Raw genomic sequence first — 23,427 nt, 5'->3', positions numbered from 1 at the left:
TGAGTGATTTAGAGTTTGGATCAAATTAGTAATTTTATCCAACAGATTTGCAAGCTGTCATATCTGTTAATGGCAGAAAAGATATGTGTTTCAATGCAATCTGCTCATTATATACAAAATCATCACAGCCTAAATCAGATTTATCTTTAATATATTCTTCAAAATGCTTTAAAATAATATAATCATGGAAAAAAACTTAAATACACAAATCTCCCTTTAAAAAAGACTGCCCTTTATTCTGAGATACGAACTATCCTACCTCTGGGGGAAGGGAACAGATATTAAAATAGCCTTACATATTTCAAAATAAAAAGCTTTTTTAAAAAGTCTTACTTTTTTTTGAAACAAATGGTGATAATTAGTAACTATATTTTTAATCTCCCTGTACTTAGGAAAATAACTGATATATCCATTCCCAAAGTTACTCCAGCATTTCTCTGGAATATTAAATGCCAAAGATTAAAAACCACTGCATTAATTTACCACTTTCCATGGCACCAAACAAGCTACTGCCTTTAACGTAAGACCTACTGAATCTTCACTATGGATGAGAAAAGTGAGCTTTAGAGACGTTCATCAACTTGCACAAGGTCACAAAAATACCAAACGCACAAATGGAAATCAAACCTAGGTCTGTTTCAAAACCCATGCTCTCTCCCTCATAAATGCACAAATACAATATAACATAATTACAATAATGAATTCAAAGCCTGGCCCCCAAGTGAAGTTTCCCTGGTATAGGCTCTCCCATCTCCTTTCACTCACAGCACTTGTCATAATACATCACTTCATATTTATTTGGGTGATAATCTGTTCAGTGTCTAACATCCCTCTTCCTCCCACACTAGACTGAAAGGACCATGTCCACTATAGGCAGGGATCCCATCTGTTTTTCCACTTCTGTACATTCAAAACCCAGCACAGTCAACATAACACATCGGAGAAGACTATGGGTTTTGAGAGCAGACAGAAACAAGTGTAACCCTGGTTCTTTTTTTGCAGTGGGGTGGCCAGGCACCAACACAACTTGAAACTGTTTATTGTGTAGGACAACGGTTACAGAACACAAAGATTCGGGAAAACCCACTGCCTGGGCCCAACAAAAGTATTTGCCTTCTCAGTTCACAGTTCTCTGGGCCACAAGGGGACAGGCTTTTTCCTACGTGGCTCTAGTAGAAGGTCCGTGACAGTAATCAATACAAGAAGAGCCACACCTGAGTCTAGCTGTAGGCGGGTGGGTGGTTAAAGTGGGCCAGCCTCATTTCAATTTCTTGACTGTGACCCTGAAGACACGGATATGGATGGTTGAGTTGCTGCAGATCTGGAGCAGCAGCTCTCCTGTATCCATCCCTGGTTCCCGCTCATCCACAAGCTCCACGGCAGAGGTACCGGCAGCCTTGTGCAAAGCCCTGAAGCTGCCAGCCTGCAGCTGTAGGGCAATGTGAATGACACTGATGATAGGCAGGCCCAAGTGGTGGATGAAGATCTCAGTGCAGGCATTCTGACTCCCAGCCCTTCGGCCTAGCAGTTTCTGGCAGCAGGCCAGCTGGACCATAAGGCCAGTCTTCTTGTGGACATAAATGTCACTGGGCCTCCAGGGCAGGCAGTGGGGAAGCTGCTCCCACAGGGTGTACTCCACTGGGTCAGGCTCAGCCTTGACCACCCCAACAGGCTCTCGATTTTCAGCCACGCTGTGTGTCTCTCTCCAGTCCACAGTGCCCTCCACGTGCTCGTGGCCCACTCCCCTGCCAGGCCACTCAAGCAATCGGCTAGAATACAAGACGCTGTCCACAACCCCCAGGCTCTAAGAAGGGAGAGAAGGAAAGGGTGCACCGCCGGAATGACAGGACACTAGCAATCCCAGTGTTCAGGAATAAGTCATTTAATCTTTTCCAGTTCCAATTTCCTTATCTAAAAAGACAGTATTACCTAACCCACTGAACTGAACTTATGGGACATATGATTTAAAACAAAGTACATAGCATGATCCCTTACAATTAGCCAAAAGTTAAATATGACTCATGAACAAAATGCTACCTATTATTATTTTCATAATTATAACACCAAATAAATATTTGTTGAATGAATGAATCCAAATTCATTCAATTCAAAGTGTGTGTGTGTGCTCAGTAACTCAGTCATGTTCAACTCTTTGCAACCCCATAGGCTGTAGCCACCAGGCTCCTCTGTCCACGGAATTTTCCAGGCAAGAATACTGGAGTGTGTTGCCATTTTGTCCTCTAGGGGATATTCCCAACCAAGGGATTGAACCCACATCTCCGTGATCTCCTGCACTGGCAGGTGGAGTCTTTTACCACTGAACCACCTGGCAATTCAAAGTGGACATTCTTAAACAGTATACTTAAGTAACAATATTCATTTATTGGCACTTGTAAAAAAGGAGAAGTTAAAAGTACATATATAGACTGCCTTCAACTTAACTAAAAAAAAACACTTAAGACTCAATAAAAGATTGTCCATCATCAACTCAATCTCTTAATATTTTTCTAATATGCCTGCTACATTTCCCTAGTCAGTTTGTCTTACTTCACAAAGTAAATGTTCCACACCTCCATCACTCCTAAGTCCAAACCCCATATATTTTTGACTCAGTAATGTTTCTATTTCACCAAGAAAAATAGAAGCACTTAAGTAAGAATTCCCTCAGCATCCTGACCGCCTCTTCCACCATGCCTACACATGGACTGGCAAACTGTCCTTGAACCTTACAGGAAAAGGCAACCTTCTCAGCCATGGCTGAAACAATGCCTGTTTTCGGGGTCCCTTTCCCGCCCCCTTTTTACAGCACTCCATACTTTCTTTGTGTATCCTAAGCCTCTCTCCACCTTGTCAATGAAAGCAGCATGAATAAAGAGGCAAAAAGGTAGTCTATATGGGTTCTTAGAACTGCAATTCAGGGGTCACAGATTCTGGAGGAACCCAGAATAGTGTCCCAGTGGAGGAGAATGCATAGGAGATTTTATGGGGAAAAGGAGGAAGTTCAAGCAGGCTTACACAAGCTGTTGACTAAGAATTTGGATTGGAGGATAAATCTGTTCTGTACATTCAACTGGGTTATCGAGCATACCTCATCTGTTACTAGAGAAAGGTATGGTTTCCTTAGTCCAGAAATAGTCCAGTTCTTAGCACTGTTCTTTCCTTTCGGCAACTCAGCAACTATTCAGCAATTTTACGTTACAGAGTTCACCAAGAGTTCAGCATGGGTACCAAATATGATGACCCTCAAGGAGTCTCAGTCATTCCTGCCTTTGTTCCTTTTACAGCTTCCATGTTGGTTTCTTCCCTTTAGCTTATAAGGAACCTATTCCATAGGGAACTACTGCCCTCTCTTCTCTCTCCCTTTACAACCAAACTTAACAGAAAAAGTATTCCATTCTTTCTCTACTTCTTCACTTTGATTCCCTCCTGAACACAATGCAATCAAGCTGTTGCTTCAACTGAAAGATAACCAATTATCTCAAATTGCATAATTCAATAAACAATTTTAGGTTTTATCTTTCTTGGTCTCTCAAAAACATCTGACATCACCAATAATTCTACTGGTTGTCTTCTGATTATGTTATTTCAATTCATCATTACTATTTCTTAGTATCCTTCATTAATCTTATACTCACCCCAAGTAAATGGTGGGCTCCCCAGGTGGTTCAGTGGTCAAGAATCTGCCTGCCAATGCAGGAGATACAGGTTCAATCCCGAGGTCAGGAAGATCCTCTGGAGAAGGAAATGGCAACCCACTCCAGTATTTTTGCTTGGGAAATCCCATGGACACAGAAGTTTGGTGGGCTACAGTCCATGGGGTCACGAAAGAGCTGGACACAACTTAGCAACTAAGCAACAACAAAGTCAATGGTTCCAAATCCAGTGGCATGGGAAACCCTTAAAGTCTTGTTAAGACATAGATTTTTGGGTTTCAGCCTCAAAATTTCTTATTCAGCAGGTCTGGAGCATGAACCAAGAACATACATTTCGAATAGGTTCCCAGGTAATAACAAGGCTGCTGCTTGGGAGATTACTTGAAGCCATTTTGAAGCATTAAATTAATCCAGTTCCTAGCGCTCTATCCTGAGCTCTACTCTTTTCTCTATTTTTGTTCCCTGAACAATGTCATCCACTTTCATGACTTCAACCATCACCTTATATAGGGTGACCAAATATAGCAAATAAAAATATAAAACAACCAGTTAATTTTAAGTTTCAAATAAACAACAAATAATTTTTTAGTATAAGTCCCAAATACTGCATGCAACACGCATGCTAAGTCACTTCAGTCATGTCCGACTCTTTGCAACCCTATGGACTATGGCCCACCAGGCTCCTTTGTCCATGGGGTTTTCCAGGCAAGAATACTGGAGTGGGTTGCCATGCCCTTCCCAGGGGATCTTCCCAACCCAGGGACCAAACCTACATCTCTTACATCTACCTATATTGGCAAGTAGGTTCTTTACCACTAGCTCCACCAATACTTACATGAAAAAAATATTCATTGTTCATTTGATAGGCAAATGTAACTGAACATTCTGTTTTTAACTGGCAACACAATACCTACATACAGATAACTCTCTAATCTCTAAATACCACTCTCTAATCTCTAAATGTGTACAAGTGCCTCCGAGGGCAAAATTATCACTTGAATGCCCCCCTGAGCCCCTTGAACACAACAGATCTCCAACTATACTCATTACTTCCTCTTAAATCCTGCTCCTAGCCCCTCAGTAAATAGTATCATCACAAACTGAACTTACTGAAGCCAGAAACCTCTGAGTTTTCCTGGATCCTCCTTGACCCTCATACCTCATATACTATCTCTAAGTCGGATCTGCTGCTGCTAAGTCACTTCAGTCGTTTCCGACTCTGTGTGACCCCATAGACATCAGCCTACCAGGCTCCCCCGTCCCTGGGATTCTCCAGGCAAGAACACTGGAGCGGGTTGCCATTTCCTTCTCCAATGCATGAAAGTGAAAAGGGAAAGTGGAGTTGCTCAGTCGTGTCCGACTCTTCGCGACCCCATGGACTGCAGCTCACCAGGCTCCTCTGCCCATGGGATTTTCCAGGCAAGAGTACTGGAGTGCGGCGCCATTGCCTTCTCCGCTAAGTCAGATCAATTCTATCTAAATATCTAAAATTGACTCTCTTCTCCCACTTCACTGTTGAAATACCCAACCACTGAATGTGTCACATTCTCTCACCCCTCAATGATTTGGCACATGCTCTCTTCTCTGCCTGAAGGTTTTAATCAACTGCTAAAACTCAAGCACTACCCACCCTGTGAAACCCTCCTCTTCTCCCTAGACAGACATAAGGTATCCTTTCCCTATGCTCCCCATGCATCTTACACAATTTTTAAAATTATGGTAATTATATCATATTCTGATTCTGTATCTGTACAGATTATCTGCACAGATTCTGTATCTGTACAGAGGGAGCACAAAGCAACAGAAAGAATACATGTTTGAAGTCAGTCCAAACTAAGTTCCTACTCTAACTCTGATGCTTCCTTTGAGTTTGGTAAGTTACCTAACCTGTCCTTCCTTCAGTTCCCTCCTTTTTAAAACGGGGTAAGGATACTTTCCTCCTATGTTTGTAGAGTTTAAATGAGAATGGGCAAGACACAGTCAGCATACCTTTTGGGAGGGCACAGTCACCCACAAATAACTACCTCTCCTATTTCCATACCATTACTCCCCCTCATACCATCAATTCACTTGAGAGCAGAGGCCTTATCTTTTCATCTCTGTAGCACCTCTGAAAACAAAATAACTAACACAGCTTAGCATCCTGGTTAAGGGTTTGGGCTCTTGAACCAGACCACTTGGGTTCAAATGCTAGCTCATCGATTTACTAGGTTGTATTACGTTTTATCTGTGTCTCTGTTGCCGTGTGTGTGAAACGGGAATAATAACATACCTAACTCACAGGATTTGTGAGTGTCACGTATAAACTGCTTACAACAGTGTTCAACAAGTGCTATAGGTCACATATGCAGGAATAAAAGCTCACCGAATAACTGAGTGACAATTCATATAGCTTTAGTAGCCAGGCTTCAGCAATACGTGAACCGTGAACTTCCTGATGTTCAAGCTGGTTTTAGAAAAGGCAGAGGAACCAGAGATCAAATTGCCAACATCCACTGGATCATAGAAAAAGCAAGAGAGTTCCAGAAAAACATCTATTTCTGCTTTATTGACTATGCCAAAGCCTTTGACTGTGTGGATCACAGTAAACTGTGGAAAATTCTGAAAGAGATGGGAATACCAGACCACCTAACCTGCCTCTTGAGAAATCTGTATGCAGGTCAGGAAGCAACAGTTAGAACTGGACATGGAACAACAGACTGGTTCCAAATAGGAAAAGGAGTACGTCAAGGCTGTATATTGTCCCTCTGCTTATTTAACTTATATGCAGAGTACAGCATGAGAGATGATGGACTGGAAGAAACACAAGCTGGAATCAAGATTGCTGGGAGAAATATCAATAACCTCAGATATGCAGATGACACCACCCTTATGGCAGAAAGTGAAGAGGAACTCAAAAGCCTCTTGATGAAAGTGAAAGTGGAGAGTGAAAAAGTTGGCCTAAAGCTCAACATTCAGAAAACAAAGATCATGGCATCCGGTCCCATCACTTCATGAGCAATAGATGCGGAAACAGTAGAAACAGTGTCAGACTTTATTTTTTTGGGCTCCCAAATCACTGCCAGATGGTGATTGCAGCCATGAAATTAAAAGACTTTTACTCCTTGGAAGAAAAGTTATGACCAACCTAGATAGTATATTCAAAAGCAGAGACATTACTTTGCCGACTAAGGTCCGTCTAGTCAAGGCTATGGTTTTTCCAGTAGTCACGTATGGATGTGAGAGTTGGACTGTGAAGAAAGCTGAGAGCCGAAGAATTGATGCTTTTGAACTGTGGTGTTGGAGAAGACTCTTGAGAGTCCCTTGGACTGCAAGGAGATCCATCCAGTCCATTCTGAAGGAGATCAGCCCTGGGATTTCTTTGGAAGGAATGATGCTAAAGCTGAAGCTCCAGTACTTTGGCCACCTCATGCGAAGAGTTGACTCATTGGAAAAGACTCTGATGCTGGGAGGGATTGGGGGCAGGAGGAGAAGGGGACGACAGAGGATGAGATGGCTGAATGGCATCACGGACTCGATGGACATGAGTCTGAGTGAACTCCGGGAGTTGGTAATGGACAGGGAGGCCTGGCGTGCTGCGATTCATGGGGTCGCAAAGAGTCGGACTCGACTGAGCAACTGAACTTGAACTTGACTTAGTATCCAGAGCAGACCCCTAGTACATGAGAAAACAGTCAACTTTTTCAACTTCTTCTCTACTATTTTCCAATATTCACATATTTCCAATATGCAAACATGAAAAGGAGCACACACTATTTGTTCAATTGGCTTTTCCATCATAGCCAACACTCAATCATGGAAAATTATAGCCCATTCACCTTCAAGCATTAATATAAACCAAAGAGAACTGAAGAAGCCCCCATCCACTTAAATTTACATTGCAAGCTGTCAGTGGGATTTTCTTTACCACAATTTTTATATTCAGGAAGAATACTCAATTAATTCATAGTTCAATATTTCTTAAATTTTTAGACTACAGGCAAAGTACAATGAAAGAAATATTGGATTTGGAATCTTTAAAAACTGGTTTTGTATGCCAGCTTTGCCATGAGACCTTGACGAAGTCACTTACTCCTTCATGCTCAGTTTCCTCATCTGTGAAACACAGGCTCTTTTATTTTAATTACTGAGCATATGCAGTCACTGTGCAAGCAACTGAGGTCACATAAGACCAGACTCTGAAAACAAAATTCACTGACCTGTAGATGCCATAATAAAACTGAAAGCACTATACACAATTTAAAGAAAACTAGAGAGTGGCTAATTCTAAGTGACAAGACAGTTAAACCGTATCTTAAAAGAGGACAAACTTTCTGCCAAGCTACCTAGTTTAGGATACAAAGGCAGAAGAAATGGCATGCGCAAAGGCAAGGAAACAAAAATTAACAGAATATACCTTTTTGTGAAATGCAAATAGTTTCCAGGATCATAGATTAGAAATGGTGGGAAGGACAAATGACGATAGTGAAGAGGGAAACAAATGTCTAAATATGGATAGTTTGGATACAACACAAAAAAGTTTGTTTTATCCCACAGGAGGAGACAAGGTCTTTAAAGAGAACAATGTCATCAAATTTGCAAAGAGTACCTTAGAGTTCTTTCCCTGTCACTGTGGAGTCACATGGGAGGCAGAGGTTTAGGTGCATTCAAAATTCGGCTCCAACCACTGCCATGGCTATAACCCACCGCACCTTGGTGGAGGAAGGCATTTCTGCTGGAGGTGTAATGGACATGAATGCTGCTTTACAAGAGGTGCTAAAGACTACCCTTACCCAGGATAGCCTAGCATGGGGAATTTCAAAGCTACCAAACCCCATCTTTTGGTGTTTGCATCTAATTCTGATGAGCTTATCTCAAGTTGGTGAAGGCCCTTGTGATAAATGACAAATCAACCTAATTAAGGACAATGATAACAAAAAAAACAGAAGAAAGGGCAGGCCTCTGTAAAACTGACAAGAGAGGGGAAAAACCCTGTAAAACAGATAGTTGCAGTTGTGTGGTGGTTATGGACTATAGCAGAGAGTCTCAAGCAAAGGATGTCATTGAGGGGTACTTCTAATATTAACAGAAGAAATGATTTAATTAAAAACTTGGCTCTTGTTAGTCAAAAAAAGAGAGAGAGAGTACCATGGTATCACTATATAGGATTTTCATGAATGTGACTGAAGAGATAATGTTTAATAGGAAACTCAATGTTATAAAAGTCCAGATGAGAAATAATGAAACAGAGAGGAAAAGGAAGAGTGAAAAACTCTTAAAAGGTAGAATCCACAAAACTTGGCAAACAAATGGTTACTTTTGGCAAAGGAAGAATTACTATATGGAGGGAAAATAAGTGTCACAGATACCACCATCCCCTACCCCACATCCTGCAGACACTCCCTCAGAACCCTTCCCTTTAGGAAGGCGTGGAGGTGATGAACAAATTATTTGACATCCCTGTCCTGGAATGATACTGCCTTTGAGATAATATGAGAAATAAAATATTATCATTATTATTTATATTTTCAGTATTATTGGTTTGCTTCTGCATTAAAGCCAGTAACTGGAGTATACAGCAAAGGAATTGTCCAAGACGAAAAAAAAAATCACTTTTTGCCAAAACAACTAGCTGGTCTCTCCACACTGATCTCCACAGATTTCTAACCTGGGTCCCTAAAGGGTAGCCATACGATCTTTCCAAACATGTTTATCTTATTCTACCAAGTAATACCCTACAATGGCTTCACAAAGTTCTCATGATAAGACGAACATAAAACCAAAATTTGTAACAAAGTCCTGCATAATCTGGCCTCAAATTACTTACAGTGCCTCATCCTAGAAGCAAGCTAGCACAGGCTCTCAAGTCTGACACCTGGATTTGAATTCAGTTTTTGCCATTTAGGAGCTATGATCTGTGGTAAACTGCTGTGTACTTTGGTTTCCTCACCTCAAAAATGAGGATAATGATAAGGTTGTAAGAGTGGTGCTCATCACAGTCTAAGTACATGTAAGTTTTAACAAGTTAGTATTTATAATGTCATGTTATGATATACTCTACATATTGATATATCAATACCACTATTAGTATTGTCATTATGATCACCATTATCATCGTCATCACCATTTTCAGTTTTTATGTTCCAGGCCCACTGGTCTTGCAGTTCTTCAAAAGAACAATGCATCTTTCCAGATCAAAGCTTTCCTATATGCAGATAACTCTGTCTGGAACACTATCCTCCATGCCTTTGCCTAGTCAATTCATTCTGCAAAATTCAGCTTACAAATCCTCCTCCAGCCCGCACCCACCGATCAAAACTAGGCCAGATCTCCCATTTTAGGCCTTTTTTCCCACAGCATTTGTCATAGTTTGTAATTATATGTATTTATACAATGTGATCAATTACTTGTGTAATGTCCATTTCCTCTACTAACCTGCAAGTTCTATGAGAGAAGAGATTAAACTGACCTTGCTCACTGCTGGATTTCCAAAGCCTGGCATAGAGTAGACCACAAATACTTAGAGAATAAAAGAAAACTACTATCAGATACATGAGAACTCTTTGTAAAGGTACCAAATAATGGGAAAAGGGTAATACACATTAGTTTCCTCTCACAAAAAGAAAGAGTTATCAAGATCTTTTTTCATTCAAGGAACATAAGAGGTAATTTACCCATCTAATGGGGGAAAAATCAATTTGGGTTACAAGTCAGAAACTTAACTAAAAATTGGAATTCAACCGATACAAGAAAAGAAATTAAAACACAACTTTTTAAATTAAAGCGGAAATGCTTACTTGAGTATTGTCAGGTTCTTCTTTAATTTTGTCCAGAAGGGCTTGCTGTGGTGCCAGTGCTTTGCCACATTCACCATCCAAAGGTTCTTTCATCCTAATTTTTTACGTAAAGGGATTCCTCAGTCTAAATAGATTTCTTCTTGGTGGTAGATAGCTGGATTCCTAAAACACAACATAAAGGATTGGTACTCAAGCTTATTCTTTTTTTTTTTTTTTCTTCCCTCCTTCATGTGTATCTGTATCAAAAGCTCTGTGTTGAGCACAAGATTTTAGGGCTAAGCATTTGAAAAAACAACTCTTCTGAGGCCATGACTATACTCCTTCCTGACTTCTGCTCCTTCAGTAGCTGCCTTCACATTAAAAAAAAAAAAATCTTAGAACAACAGTTCCCACTTCCCTGATATCTTTAAAGACAAACACTCTTGATTTTTTGTACGTTGAAAGTTACTGTGGGATTGAGCCTTGAAGACCAAGACAGGAGAGGAAGTTACCAAGCTCTTGGAAGAAAGGACCTAAAAATACAGTTTCTGAGACCATGAGAATTAGTACTTGAAGCACACCTCCAGCTTATATGTCTCAAAGTGGGGCACACCAAGCTCCCCAGCCCCACCTCTAACTCAGCCTTCACTCAAGGTCTCCATAGGGGCCCCATCTTTGGCCTTACGACAAGCTCTAAGCTCAAGATGCCACCAGATGAACTGGTATGCCCTTAAAGTGGTCCACCTGCACCTTTCAGGGTCTCATGGGGTCCATGCCCAGGAAGGAGCCCCTCTGAGCTCCACTGCCCAATCGTCTTCTTGTAAACAAGATTAGTCATTCAGACTTCCCTTCCCCTAGGAGACAACATATTAAATTGGACGCAGTACACCTAAAGCAAACGAAAACCCTGCCAAGTTGTCTTGATCCAGTCAAGCCAGGCATGGAAATGGTCAACGCCAGGCTTAAAAGCCAGTGCGAGAGATGAGAACTTATACGCCCACTGGCCACAGTTGTAACAATCTATGAGCGCTCATATCTTACTCGCTCCCCAAATCCTGTCCCCCACCAGTAAGTCCCACGCCTGTCAGTGGGTACAAACACGACAACGCTGCATCTGATAGAGGGAACGCGACCCGCATATGGCTGTCAGCCCATCTCTGCGGCGAAACCCCAACGTTTCAGCTACCCAGCCAGACTGCGTTTCTTCCGCCCTGCGCCCGCCTCATCACGTGGCGCGGCCGCCGCCCCGCCCCATACGGCCCCTCCCGCTCCAATCGACCGCGCTCACCGTCTGCTGCCCTCGTCGCTCCTGGGAAGCCGTCGTCGCTCCGGGAAGCGGGGATAGAACCTGGGGGCCCCACGCCAGGACAATGAATACTTTCTCTTACTGGAATTTTTCTCAACGATCCATCGCAACGCAACAACCATACAACTGCGCGTGCGCAGCCCCGGTTGCCGCCCCGCCCCTTTCGCTCTTTCCCATCATGCTTCAGATCTGAGGGGAGCTGATTTCCCAGCATTCTCTCTCCTCATATATGGCTGACTTCTTAAAGAGACGGAAATCCAATAGTGAGAAGCTAGAGGAAGGGATTTGGGGGAAAAACCTAAGGGGCCTAAGATGATACTGTAAGTGCCCTGCACAATTCTTATTTCCGGAAACGTGACCTACTAAAAGAAGTTGAATAAGTAATAGCTACTATTTATTAAGCCAAGTGTTTGGTAAACACTTGGTATGAATCTTTCCACTTGTTCCTGACCACAAGTCCAGTAGTACAAATGTTTCTCTGGGAGCTGTAAATGAAGATTAATGAACTTGTTCAAAGTCAAGATTTGGTACATTTGCATTCAACATTGTTTTGGAGATACAGCTATGATTTGTGAGGCTGTCATTTATTCATTTTGACTGCTATATAATATTCTGTTTTGTGAATGTGATACAATTTATCTACTAGTGATGGACATTTGAGTTATGTCCAATTTTTGGCTATTAGAAATAATACTGCTGTGAACATTCTTGCCTCTTGTGACACATATGCTAGGTTTATACATAGCAGTGAAATTGCTTGTTTTGTTTATATGGAAGTTAAGCAAATAGTTTCAAATTTATTTTTTAAGATTTAATTTATTTATTTGGTTGCCCTAGGTCTTGGTGGGCTACAGTATGTGGGGTCACAAAGAGTTGGACACACATATTGGTTGTACCACATGGGATCTTCCTTAAGATGTGCAAGATCTTCTAAATGGGGCATGAAGCATCTTAAGCTGTGACATTCAAGATCTACTTTCCTTTGAACCTGGCCACCCTGCATTGGGAGGTCCTCAAACAACAACTGAACTGAACAAACAACTTTAGAAAATGGTTGTTTCCATTTGTACTCCCACCAGCCATTTATAAGAATTCCAGTTGCCCCACATCCCTACAGATAATTACTGTTATTGTAGTTCAGTCACCGAGTCATCTCTGACTTTGCAACCCCATGGACTGCAGCATGCCAGACTTCCCTGTCCCTACTGTACACCTTTTAAATTTTAAACATTCTGGTGGGGGTATAGTCGTATCTTACTGTGATTTTAATTTGGATTTCCCAGGCTTCTAATGAGACTGAACCCATTTTCCTGTTCTTTGATATCTGGATAGCCTCTTTTATGAATTGCCTATTCAAGTGTCTCACTCATTTTTGTATTGGATTGTTTGCTATTTTCTTATGGATATGAGTTCCTTGTTGAATATGTGTGTTGCAACTATCTTCTCCCACTCTGTAGCCAGCCTTTCCACTTTATTATTGGTGTCCTTTGATGAACATGGGCTTCCCTTGTGTCTCAGCTGGTAAAGAATCCACCTGCAATGTGGGAGACTTGGGATCGATCCCTGGGTTGGGAAGATCGCCTGGAGAAGGGAAAGGCTACCCACTCCAGTATTCTGGCCTGGAGAGTTCCATGGACTGTATAGTCCATGGGGTCACAAAGAGGCAGACACAACTGAGCGACTTTCACTTCACTTTGATATATATAAGAGACATTTAAGTGTTTCTTGTGTCCTGTCAAAAAAAATTTTTTCCTACCAAAGGTTCTGATTAATTTATAGAATTATCATTAATTTGCCTTCCTCATTAGATCTACAGTCCATCTTCAGCTGAGTTTTGTGTATGGGTGTAAGATAAGTCAGGTTTCATTTTTTCGATGTGACTATTAAACTGATTAAGTGCTATTTTTTAAAGGTCTGTCCTTTCCCCCACTGTTCTTTATCATCACCTTTACATATATAAGTTGTCTATAAATGTGTTAGCTTATTTGAAGACTATGTAATCTATTCTTTTTGTCTTTTTTGTAGAAATATGACTCTGTCTTAATTTCTATAATAACTATATAACAAACCTTGATGTATGTGCTCCTTTATGTCCAACTCTTTGCAGCCCCATGAACTATAGCTCACTAGGCTCCTGTGTCTGTGGAATTTTCTAAGGCAAGAATACTGGACTAGGTGGCTATTTCCTACTCCAGGGCATTGTCCCAACCCAGGGATTGAACCCGACTCTCTTGCATCTCCTGAATTGGCAGGCAGATTCTTTACCACTTGAGCCACCTGGGAAGATCCACTGAATGTTGATGTATAGCAGAAAAGGTCCTTCATCTCATTATGTTTTCAAGAACGTTTTGGCTCTTCTTGGTCCTTTGCATCCCATTATATTCTTCAAGACTGTCTTGACTCTTCTCAATCCTTTGCATATCTATATGCATTTTAAAATCAGTTAGGATTTTGTTTAGGATTACACTAAAGCTGTAGGCCTATTTTGGAGAATTGGCATTTGTTATTCACTGTGTTGGATTGTTTCCCCCAAAAAGATATGTTGAAGTCCTAACCCTCAGATATGACCTTATTTGGAAATAGGGTTATTGCAGATATAATTATTTAAGAAGGGGTCATATTAGAGTTGGCCCTTAATTCAATATAACTATTGTCCTTATATGAAAAGGAGATGTAGAGACAGACACATGGGGGAAGAACACCAGGTGACAACTGAGGCAGAGATTAAAGTGCTGTAGCTTCAAGCTGAGCAAAATCAAGGATTGGTGGTAAACACCCGAAGCTGTTAGAGGCAAGGAAAGATTCTCCCATACAGATTTCAGAGAGAGAATGGCTCCACTGATACCTTGATTTTGGATATTAAGCTTCCAGAACTGTGAGACAATAAATTTCTATTGTAACACTTTATAACAGGAGGACCAGGAGACTAAGATAGCACTATATAGGGTTGACTCTTCCAGTCCATGAAAATGGTATATCTCTCCATTTATTTAAATGTGTATAACTTCAATTAATAATGTTTTATACTTTTTAAGTGTAGCAAACTCATATCTTTTTAAGATTTTTTTTTAGGACTTTCCTGGTGGTCCAGTGGTTAAGACTTCACCTTCCAATGCAAGGGGTGCAGGTTCAATCCCCGGTTGGGGAGCTAGGATCCCACATGCCTCATGGCCAAAAATACAAAGCATAAAACAAAAGCAATATTGTAACAAATTCAGTAAAGACTTTAAAAATGGTCCACATTAAAAAAGTACTATATTTCTAAAAAATATATATATTTTTTCTATGTCTTTGATATTTTATTTTAAATGGTAAAATTTCATTTTCTAATAGTTTATTTCTAATAGTATATTTATAAAGAAAGGGAGAGAGATCTCTACAATTGACTTTTGTATGTTGGTCTTGAAGCCAGCACCATTGCTAAATTTATTTATTTATTCTAATAGTTTATCTATATATTTAAACTTTTTTAACTCCAACTATGTAGAGAATAGTGAAAAGTTGTCTCTTCCTTTTCAAGCATATGATATTTATTTATTTAATTTATTGCCTTATTGCACTGGCTAGAATCTCTAGTAATGTGTTAAATATAAATAGTGACATTGGGCATGTGTATCTTCTTCCTGCTGTGTTGCTTTCAACATAAAATCATTATGTACTATATTTGCTTTAGAATTTTTGCAGTCACTTGTGGGAGATTAAATATGCTAAATTCTTTGCAACTCTTCCCATCAGGAAAAGGATCTGTCTCCCTACCCCTTGTTTCTGAGCTGGGCCTTGTGAATTATACTGAATTGATAGAATATTGCCGGACTGATATTATGTGAATTTCCAAGTGTATGCCTTATAGTCCTTTCAGCTTCTGTTTTACTTTCTCAGAACATTCCCACAATATATCAAAGTTAGATAAGTTGAACTACTGAATGATAAAAAGAAAAAAATCATGCAGAGTGGCCCGAGAGTCAGCACCAATGCCCCATACTTGTGTGTGGAACCATTTTAGATCCTGCTCCTTGCTAGATGACTGCTCAGCCTCATAGGTGAGCCCAGACAGAACTGCCCAACTAAGCCAAAAATTGTAGAATCACAAATCAGTAAATGATTCTTGTTTTAAGTAAATAAGTTTTGGGGAGCTTTGTTATCTAGCAATAGATAGCTGTTTCAAAATTAATATCTAAAAATGGAGTACTGCCCACTCCAGCACTCTTGCCTGGAAAATGCCATGGACGGAAGAGCCTGGTGGGCCACAGTCCAAGGGGTCGCTAAGAGTTGGACACGACTGAGAGACTTCACTTTCACTTTTCACTTTCTTGCATTGGAGAAGGAAATGGCAACTCACTCCAGTGTTCTTGCCTGGAGAATCCCAGGGACGGGGGAGCCTCATGGGCTGCCATCTATGGGGTCACACAGAGTCGGACACGACTGAAGCGACTTAGCAGCAGCAGCAGCAGCCAAAACTAAAATCTAGAGGCTAGAAAAAGATTAACCCATATCATGTAGTGGCAAAATTTTTGGCAGCACTGCCACTTGTACTAACATAGAAGATAGAACATGTGCTTAATGAACTTATGGATCTATAAGATTAGGAGATTTCCAGAAAGAATATTAAAGGTGCCTATTGATTTATTTCAACCATCTTTGATAAGGTATTGGAAAAGAAAAATAAGCTAAAGAAAGAGCAATTTTGTTTTCAAGCAGAAATTGCACAATATATAAAGGATCCAGGACAGTCTCTCCAGCTAGTAAAATATCACCAAAATAAGCAATTGTGGGGCTTCCCTGGTGGCTCAGTGGTACCAAATCCACCTGCAGGGGACATGGGTTCAATCCCTGATCTGGGAAGATCCCACATGACTTGAAGCAACTAAGCCCATGTGCCACAGCTATTGAGCTTGTGCTCTAGAGCCCAGGAGCCACAACTACTGAAGTCCACATGTCTTAGAGCCCATGCTCCACAAGAAGAGAAGCCCGTGCACTGAGAAGCCCGCTCACTGCAGCTAGAGAGTAGCCCCTGCTCTCTATAACTAGAGAAAAGCCTGCACAGCAAGGAAGACCCAGCACAGCCAAAAAATAATAAATAAATAATTAAAAAAAAAAAAAAGAAACAGCCTCAGAAGAAAGACTGAATAAGGACATCACAGGTAGAATGTGGCCTCAAGGTCAAGATCAATTCATGAATGCAGCTGTAAGAACTCATAAAGGGTTAAATATTATCTCATTGACCCTCTCACTCATTTGACAAAAGAGCTTCTAAGAAGTGTAAGGATGTTGTCTCACGGCAATCTGACACACCAAAGTGTGGTCAAAGCAACTGTCACAGGCCAGCTTTAGGAATGTTCTGCCTCAGAAAGAAGTATGGGTGTGGGGTGGGGATGAGAGGCTCAGTAAACTCAAGCCTGGGGCCGCATGGACACTGTAAGGCTCGGAGAACCGCACTCTGAAAAGGACATTCAGGGACAGCCTCTAGTGGACTGACAAAGTTTATTATCTAATTGTGTAGTTTTATAATTTTCAGGGAATAGAGCATAAGACAGACTTGTACGTATCCATTTCAGATAAACATCAAAGCATTTAAGCATAAAATACAGTTCCCACCGCCCAAGCCATAACATAGCTTTGGCGAAACTCTAAAGGGAGTCTTATCATGAAACAACAGTCCTTGCTCTCAGAAACAGGTGGTCAGAAGGAAGCCTTTGAACACCTCGAGGCCGGGCGTATAACCCTTCATTATCTGTTCCCAGCCTCAGGCACTTGGTGAACGCTCATAACCCTTTGTTATGCCCATTCCAGCTTCCAACCTTCGTCAAGAGTGGAGCAAATACATTTTCAGTATTTGCTCAAAACCTTCCAGCTCCTCCACAGATACCCTGGCTCTGGGCAGATGGCAACAGCAGAGACCAGAGGAGCTGCAGGTTCCAGGTGATACAGTCATGGGCAAGCCTGAGCTTCAAGAGAGGGCAGGTTCCTAAGGATGGTGGAAGAAACTGGGCCCAGCCTGGCTGGAGAAGCATGGTGGGGGAGTCTGTAGGTGTGTTCACCTTTTTGCTGTGATGTAAAAGATAGACCTGTCCTTAAATATTAGATGCATAAAACAAAGTTCATAAAAGCAGCAATTACATGTCTAAGGAATGAGGGATGTAAATAAAAAGGTGCAAATTGATTTAAACTTTTCTTAGCATTGTACCCCACTGAAAATTAATTTGTTTCCAGTTTCATATTGGAAATAGAAGTTGAATATACATTTTAAATTCTTTCCAAAAACAAGGTTCAGGGAAGGGAACAGGTCCTGGATGTGGTTAAAATAGAGATTATTTGAGGACATTTTAGAGGAAAACCCTAACCTCATTCACTGATCCAAATAGGAATCAACATTTTTTTCTTTTCCCTCTTCAAGCTTTTCTTTTATGTTTGCATAAACTTCACAGAAACCACAGATTTCAGAAGGAGAGACACAGTATTCACACCATTAATTCAAAGTAAAGGGAGGTTTTAACATTGCCAGAATCAGAGTCTCAGTCTCCTGTGTTGGGCAGAAAATTGTAAAATGTGCCTTAGCATCATGATACCGTCATTACTAATTTGAACTTGTTCTAAAAAAACAAGTTAATAGGTTTGAAACCTCTGTACTTCTTGGGTTTTTTTATATTAAATTTGAACCATTCATATTGCAATAAAATAGAATTGTGTTTAATATCCACATAGAAGCCGGGAGTGTCTGTGTCTGTATATGTGTATCTGTGTGAGTATTTTCTGGATCGCCCCCTAAAGATCTTTAGAGAAACACAGCGCTGCTTTTGATAAGCAAAGTCGTTAAATTACAGAATCTTCACTTGACACATTGCAGGTGACTGTTTTATAGTGAGAAGCGCTGATTTTGTTTTAAATCAAGTCCTAGAACTGTGTTAGTTACCGCACATGGGAACCTCTCATTACCTGGAGCCATTAGACAAATATGAAGACAAAGGCAGGTGGCAGCGCCTTTCTGCTTTTGACCTCTATCTTCAGAAAAATGTCTGCATGTTATGTTACATTTTGTGGTGAACAATGGTGAAATTAAAGACCCAGCGACTTGAACACACTGTATTTTGGTGGAAATATAGAATCTGGAAATATAGAAATAGGGGAAACATGCCCTGGATTTCTAATAAATAATATGACTCCCCCCCCAAAAAAAAGAAGTATGGAAATGCTTTGAGGGGGTGCATGGAATGAATCCAGTAAAACCTCATAAAACACCCACAGAGACTTCCCTGGTGGTCCAGTGTCTAAGACTCCATGTCCCAATGAGCCTGGGTTCAATCTCTGGTCAGGGAACTAGATCCCACATACTACAGCTAAAAGATTCGATGTGCACAGTGGAGATGGAATATCCCTCGTGTCTTAGCTCCCTGTGCTAAGACCTAGCACAGCCAAATAAATAAATAAATATTAGACTATAAGGGGTAATGACAATTTGAAATGAAAAAGATCTCTGGGCTTCAACTTTCAATGGACAGAGAAGTTGAAAAGTCTGTTAACCTGCCAAAATGGACCATTTCTTATGGAAAATGAAATTTTCTCAGGGGGCAAAGCCACAAACCCAGGGAGGAGGAGCAAACACATCTGAAAAATGGATTATGAAGCCAGTCCCAGAAAACAGAATAATCAAAGAACATTCCCTGTCCTTAGAGTAGGAGAATCTAACAAGTGCCCAGGTTGTGAATTGTTATGAATCAATGACTGTTACGTGCTTTCTGTACTTCCTTCTTTTGTACAGGAGTGTTGCTGGAGTCGTTATGTCTCTGTAGCATCTGATGTATTGAGTGTGTAGGGCGAGAAATAGGGGAAACAGACAGCTGGTCATTTTAGTTCATAGGTCTCTGGGCTGAAAAGGTTGCATATGAGCAGCTGTACTAAATGAACCACACCAGAGGAGTTTCATCTTCATAGGCTTGATTTATGTAGAAGGTTGTTGGAGGGTGGAGGGAATGAAAAGTACCCCTCGAAGTGAGACGGTATCTTGAGTTATTTTCCTCAAAGGTAAGATGATAATTTTTAATTTTTAAAGACTTTTTATATTTTATTTATTTTTGGCTGTGCTGGGTCTTCATTGCTGCACAGACTTTTCTCCAGTTGCAGCCAGCAGAGGCTACTCTCTAGTTGTAGTGTGCAGGCTTCCCCTTGCAGTGGCTTCTCTTGTTGCAGGGCCTGGCTTGCGGGTTTCAGTAGTTGCAGGGCTCAGAAGTTGGGGCTCCCAGGCTCTAGAGCATAGGCTCCATAGTTGTAGCACACAGGCTTGGTAGCTCCACGGCATGTGGGATCTTTCTAGATCAGGGATGGAGCCCATATCTCCTGCACTGACAAATGGATTCTTTACCTCTGAGCCACCAGGGAAGCCCAAAGATAAGTTTTGTGACTCTGTGTATTAAAGACTAAATTTCTATAACAAAGAAACTCTAAAATGTAATTGGTCAAATAAAACTGAAGTTTATTCTTCTCTCATGGCACAGTTCAGTGCATTTGTTCCAGGTCATTAGCAGTAGTGATTCCACACAACCATTTATAGAAGGAGCATTCTCCCACATTGTTTCTCCATCATTGAACCTGGGTATAGGCACATCTTCCTAAGAGTGTGGAGTAGGCACATATGGGTCTTAAGTTGCTGGGCTCAGAAATGGCACATAACATCTGAGTACATTCTGGCCGTGTAAAGGTGTAAAGCTGCACTGAGGGTGGAGAGGGAACACTGTCATGTTCCACGCTGCAATTATAATCCCAAAGAAAAGGGGACTGAATTTGATTAGAAGGCTTGCTATCTCCACCATACCTTGCACAGTATTTCCGAAATGTCATCAATTGGCCCTGATGAATCATGCCTCGACTGTGTCTAACACTCTTGGATTTTAGTTTCTGTCTTAGTAATGCAGATGAGAAGTTCAATGCTAGTCTAATCTTTTTCTTTGGTAAGTAAATATTTTTTTCATGCCTGGAATTATTTTATTTAGAATTTTTTCCACTTACACCTCCTGCACTATGCTTATGAACTGGGAAGTTGCCTATCAGTCACAACTTTTTTTTAAGCATACTTCTACTTCATCAAAGCTGAAATATAGTCAATAGTATTGAAATTTACATATTTACTATTTATTATAAATTACTCCTTTTTTTATTTTTACACCAGGAAGTCCATTTGAAATCTGGGTGACTTTTTTTGAGGTATAGTCTTATATAAGATTCAGGTGTACAACATAGTGACTGAAAATTTTAATTTTTTTGGCTGCACCCAGCATCATGTGGAATCTTAGTTCCCCCAACCAGGGATCAGAACCTGCACTCCCTGCGGTGGAAGCTAAGAGTCTTAACCAGCTGACTGCCAGGGAAATCCCCTCAATATTTAGAGTTTATATTCGTTTCATAGTTATAATAAAATATTGACTATATTCCCTGTATTGTACAATACATCCTGTAGCATATTTATTTTGCCATTTTTTTTTAATTTGGCAGCACCTCATAACCAAATACATCATTACTTTTTCAGTAAAAACTTCATGACTTCATACTAATTAGGATAAATAAAAACTAAAAGAAACTGCTGGCTCAGACAGTAAAGAATCTTCCTGCAATGCAGGAGACCCAGTTTCGCTCCCTGGGTCAGGAAGATGCCCTGGAGAAGGGAATGGCAACCCACTCAAGTATTCTTGCCTGAAGAATTCCATGGACAGAGGAGCCTGGTGGAGTCAGACATGGCTGAGCCACTTTTACTTTCGTAACCAAGTACATTATTACTTTTTCAGTAAAAAGTAAATGACTTCATACTAAATGGGATAAATAAAAACTAAAATGAGCTTCACATTAGTTCTAGTCAGATTTTGTTGCTAAAAGAGTTCGGGTTAAATAATTATGCCACTAACTGAATTGTGAAAAAAGTTTCAATATTTGGAGCCTTTTGTATTTCAGAATTGTAAGTGAAGGATTGTGGACCTTTAGATTTAAACTTTTCCTACTTTCTTGTCAAGTTTTTGTTTATAATGGTAAGAATCAGGGGCAAGGGTTTTGTTAATATGCAGTCTACATCCCCTCTTTTCTGGAAATTTGGAAACACTGACTTGAGTCTGAAAGTGAAAGTGTTAGTCACTCAGTTGTATCTGATTCTATGTGACCCCATGGGCTGTAGGCCACGAGGCTCCTCTGCCATGGGGTTCTCCAGGCAAGAATACTGGAGTGGGTTACCATTTCCTTCTCCAGGGGTCTTCCCAACCCAGGGATCGAACACAGGTCTCCCGCATTGTGGGCGGATTCTTCACCATCTGAGCCACCAGGGAAGGCTACAAGTGACTTAAACAAAATATGAGTTTATTTCTCTCATGTAGACGTTCATAGGATGTTGGCATGGCAGACTGACAGTAATCAAAAAAGTCCATGAATCATGAGTTCATTATAATCTATAGGTAATATGCTGCTGCTGCTGCTAAGTCGCTTCAGTCGTGTCCGACTCTGTGCGACCCCATAGACGGCAGCCCACCAAGCTCCCCCACCCCTGGGATTCTCCAGGCAAGAACACTGGAGTGGGTTGCCATTTCCTTCTCCAAAGCATGAAAGTGAAAAGTAAAAGTGAAGTCGCTCAGTTGTGTCCTCATTTTGGCACCCAGATGAGGGAGTGGACTTGAGGGGAAAATTGAGGGGATAGTGGTGCCAACACAGAAGTCACATGGTTCATAGCAAGAGACCAGACTGATAGGAGCCCAGCTCTGCATCATGACAAAACCATCTCCAGCTCCAACACCAAATTCTGGGTTTAAGACAGAAAAACAGGTCTTTACAAGGGCTGTATTCAGAGACATCTCAAGAAGAGTAATACAGTAAATGTGTCACACCCCAAAATACTTGCTACACCTGCTGGGTAGCCACCCTCTGACCTGTGTTGGGCTCCTCTGACCTCCTGCAGTGTCAGCAATGCTCAATCACTGTCCTCACCTACGAACACTCCAGTCCTGCACTAAGGCTGTGGAGCCAGAGCTGGCTCAGGGTTTAATCCAGAAACTTCAGGATCCTAGCAACAATAGAGATAGTCCCCCTCTCTCACTCTCTCTCAGGCCCAACCTTAGGTCTTCCACCGATGACCAGGTCTGGCCCAGGTCCCCAGCTGTGCACACACCAGCCTTGCAGCCTTTCTGTCTCTGCCTGCTCTTGCCGGGATCTTCACCCTCACCTCCGGCTGTGCCCCACTTGCCTCCACAGGCATCAGAGTGAAGTCTCTTTCATTTCTCCCCCTTGACTTTAGGCCTCAAAGCACTCTCCTTGCAGGTACTTCTCTGCCCTTGGCATCTTCTTTTCTGGTCCCAGGAAAAAGAGGCAATTTTCCCTATGGGTCCTAGAGACCCTTTGTGGCATTAAGTTGAGCTTATCTTGACTCAGAAGCCATGACTGCTTGTTATCTGACCTCTAGGAACACAGCTTCTTTTCTGTAACTAGTGGCCAGAAGAAATGGCATAAGATTCCTTCTGGAATTTCCTTTTCTTCTGGGATTCTCTAGACCTTTTTCTTTCCTCTAGAGTGAGCATATCCTATAAGTAGCTCTCACAGAATCAGTTCAGTTCAGTCGCTCAGTCGTGTCCAACTTTTTGCGACCCCATGAATCGCAGCACACCAGGCCTCCCTGTCCATCACCATCTCCCGGAGTTCACTCAGACTCATGTCCATCGAGTCCGTGATGCCATCCAGCCATCTCATCCTC

The 23,427-nt window shown here is 41.2% G+C and overlaps 1 protein-coding gene and 1 pseudogene across 5 annotated transcripts in view; one reads left to right on the top strand and one right to left on the bottom strand.

Annotated features, from left to right (window-relative positions):
* The window catches only part of ZMYM6 (zinc finger MYM-type containing 6), a 46,793-nt gene extending 34,923 nt beyond the window's left edge, over positions 1-11,870 (bottom strand). The window contains exons 1-3 of one of the 5 annotated variants that reach the window (XM_040231750.1): positions 11,508-11,630; positions 10,430-10,591; positions 992-1,804 (exon numbers count right to left, since the gene is read on the bottom strand). In XM_040231750.1, coding sequence (XP_040087684.1) covers positions 1,259-1,804; positions 10,430-10,522 — 639 coding nt within the window. In that variant the 5' untranslated portion in view covers positions 10,523-10,591; positions 11,508-11,630 and the 3' untranslated portion in view covers positions 992-1,258. Of the gene's footprint in view, positions 1-991; positions 1,805-10,429; positions 10,592-11,409; positions 11,428-11,474; positions 11,631-11,696 lie in introns of those variants that run through there. The other 4 variants (XM_040231745.1, XM_040231747.1, XM_040231749.1 and 1 more) reach the window with 4 other exon arrangements.
* LOC120855410 lies at positions 8,325-8,712 on the top strand (annotated as a pseudogene).
* Positions 11,871-23,427: the final 11,557 nt, after the last annotated feature.

Source organism: Oryx dammah, unplaced genomic scaffold, assembly GCF_014754425.2.
Source record: "Oryx dammah isolate SB20612 unplaced genomic scaffold, SCBI_Odam_1.1 HiC_scaffold_28, whole genome shotgun sequence".
Lineage (NCBI taxonomy): Eukaryota > Metazoa > Chordata > Mammalia > Artiodactyla > Bovidae > Oryx > Oryx dammah.
Note: the sequence above shows the minus strand (reverse complement) of the source record. Positions and strands in the feature narration are given on the sequence as shown.